Source organism: Arachis stenosperma, chromosome 8, assembly GCF_014773155.1.
Source record: "Arachis stenosperma cultivar V10309 chromosome 8, arast.V10309.gnm1.PFL2, whole genome shotgun sequence".
NCBI lineage: Eukaryota > Viridiplantae > Streptophyta > Magnoliopsida > Fabales > Fabaceae > Arachis > Arachis stenosperma.
Window position 1 is genome coordinate 23949633 of NC_080384.1, and position 3121 is coordinate 23952753.

The 3121-nt window shown below is 42.2% G+C and overlaps 1 protein-coding gene across 1 annotated transcript; it reads left to right on the top strand.

Annotated features, from left to right (window-relative positions):
- Positions 1–413: 413 nt before the first annotated feature.
- LOC130945613 (uncharacterized) lies at positions 414–1682 on the top strand. The gene has a single exon (XM_057874320.1). It carries the CDS (start codon positions 414–416, stop codon positions 1680–1682), a length of 1269 nt encoding a protein of 422 aa, XP_057730303.1.
- Positions 1683–3121: the final 1439 nt, after the last annotated feature.

A 3121-nucleotide genomic window follows, 5' to 3' on the forward strand; every position in this document is an offset into this window, starting at 1 on the left:
GGAACCACCCAAACTTTGGGTGGGGGAATCAGCAAGAGCAAAGCCAAGACCAGAGGCGTTACAACTTCAACAACAATGCAGCCCATCAACAATTCACACAGAAGACATATCAACACCCCCACAACAACACCTCTCATCCTCCCATCCCTAATCCCAATTTACCATCAATTGATGATAGACTCTCTAAGCTTGAAACCTTACTTGAAGGAATATGCCAAGAGATTCAAGAAGACAAGGTGTTCAAAGAAGAGGTGAGAGCCAACATTAAGAACCAAGGAGAGACCATCAAGAAGCTGGAATTTTAAGTGGGATGCTTAGCGGAGAAGATTCCCAAACCTACTGATGGCTTCCCAAGTGACACGGAGAAAAACCCAAGAGGAGAGGCAAAGAAAGTAAGATGGGAAGATTGCAAAATGGTCACTACAAGTGATCAAGAGGATGAAGACAAGCAAAGCAACCTCTCCCAACAGCTTGAAAACAACTCAACAGAGGAGGAGAATAGAGATCACCAAGAACCAGAAATCTCACAACAAGAGTTGCTGAAGCTCTATGCACCATTTCCCCAACTGCTCAATGGTGCTGTGGGGAAGAGAATATACTCAAGGTTCCTAGACTTGTTTGCATCTCTGCATGTGAACATACCATTCATCAAGGCCATACAACAAATGCCTGCATTCATCAAGTACATGAAGGAACTTCTTCCCAGGAAAAGCTCACTCAAAGGAGGCCAAACTATAGTGTTAAACAAGGAATGTAATGCCCTTATTCAACCTGAATTGCCTGCAAAAAGAAGAGACCCAGGGAGTTTTCATATCACTTGTGCCATAGGGGAAACAATGTTTGATAAAGCACTCTGTGATTTAGGGGCAAGCATCAACTTACTGCCCCTATCCCTGGCGAAGAGGCTGCAGATCAATGAGATAATGCTCACAGATGTGGTCATCAGACTGGCTGACAAGACTCAAAAGAAAGTAATAGGAGTGGTGGAAAATGTGCTACTAAAGGTTGGGAAATACTTTCTTTCAACAGACTTTGTCATCCTGGACATGGAAGAGAGTCACATTCACCCAATCATATTGGGAAGACCCTTCCTAGCTACGGCCAGAGCACTCAGAGATGTGGAAAAAGGGGAGCTAATATTGAGGATCCATGATGAACGGCTCAGCTTTAATGTCTTCAAACTCTCACAAGAAGTAGACCAAAAATACAAGGAACCAAGTAAAGACCATGATGAGATGCTAAAGGAGGAAGCAAGCACGGAAGCACACCCAACCTATCTGGAGACCCCTTTGGTTAATAAACAAGGGAAACAGCCACTGCCACAGCTCAAGGAAAAGTTGGAGGAACCTAAACCTCTAGAGGCATGTGAAGACAACATCATAACTCCTTTAGAAAAAGAGGTAACCAAGAGCAATGAGACATCAAAAGAAACAAAGAAGAAGGTACCAAGGAAGTGGAGGAACAAAAAGATCCCTACGGAAGACTTCTCTCCAGGAGATAGAGTGATCTCAGCTTACTTTCCAGATATCCCCCCTAATCTCCCTACTGTACCATCTCAGTTACCTAAAGTCTTCACGATCAACAGAGTACTCTCCCTGGAACATGTAGAGATCATTGATACAACCAATGGATACAAGTCCACAGCAAGAGGGGAGGACTTCAAGCATTACCAACCACCCTGATTGGGGGAGAAACGTCAAGCAAGTGATGCTAAAGAAGCGCTTCATGGGAGGCAACCCATGTTTTATATGCTTTTAGAAGATAGTAAATAAGTCAATATTTATGAATTCAAACCCAAACTTAACAAACTCTTGGTGGAATCCTTATTGTGCAGTATACAGTGAAGAACAAGTTTGGTGTTCAAAGCATGCCAAGAAAGCATGTATGCAACTAAGAGCATGCTAGTCTTGGAAGCTTTGAACAGAACTTTTCATCACAGTGCTCCAAACTAAGTTTGGTGTCACCCCATTGATGAGCGGATAATTTATACGCTTTTTGGCATAGTTTTTACATAGTTTTTAGTGAGTTTAAGCTACTTTTAGGGATGTTTTCATTAGTTTTTATGTTAAATTCACATTTCTGGACTTTACTATGAGTTTGTGTGTTTTTCTGTGATTTCAGGTAAATTCTGACTGAAATTGAGGGATTTGAGCAAAACTCTGAAAAAGGCTGACAAAAGGACTGCTGATGCTGTTGGATTCTAACCTCCCTGCACTCGAAATGGATTTTCTGGAGCTACAGAACTCCAAATGGCGCGCTCTGAACGGCGTTGGAAAGTAGACATCCAGGGCTTTCCAGCAATATATAATAGTCCATGCTTTATTCGAAGAATGACGACGTAACTTGGCGTTAAACGCCAAGTTCATGCTGCTGTCTGGAGTAAAACGCCAGAAAAACGTCATGATTCAGAGTTAAACGCCCAAAACATGTCATAACCTGAAGTTTGACGCCAAGAAATGCCTCTACACGTGGATTGATCAAGCTCAGCCCAAGCACACACCAAGTGGGCCCCAGAAGTGGATTTATGCATCAATTACTTACTCATGTAAACCCTAGTAGCTAGTCTAGTATATATAGGACACTTATCTATTGTATTAGACATCTTTGGTCTCAGTTTTGTTTTAATCTTCATCCTAGGAGATCATTGATCACGTTTTAGGGGGCTGGCCATTCGGCCATGCCTGAACCCTTTGCTTATGTATTTTCAACGGTGGAGTTTCTGCACACCATAGATTAAGGGTGTGGAGCTCTGCTGTACCTCAAAGATTAATGAAGTTCTACTTTCTTTTATTCAATTCCTCTTTTATTCTTATTCCAAGATATTCATTCGTACCCAAGAACATGATGAATGTGATGAGTTCAATAACCCTCATCATCATTCTCACTGATGAACGCACGTGATTGACAACCACTTCCGTTCTACATGCAACACAAGCTTGAATGTGTATCTCTTAGATTCCCCAACAGAATCTTCGTGGTATAAGCTAGATAGATGGCGGCATTTATCTGGATCCGGAAAGTCTTACCTTGTCTGTGGTATTCCGAGTAGGATCCTGGGAATCCGGAAAGTCTAACCTTGTCTGTGGTATTCCGAGTAGGATTCCGATCATAAATGACTGTG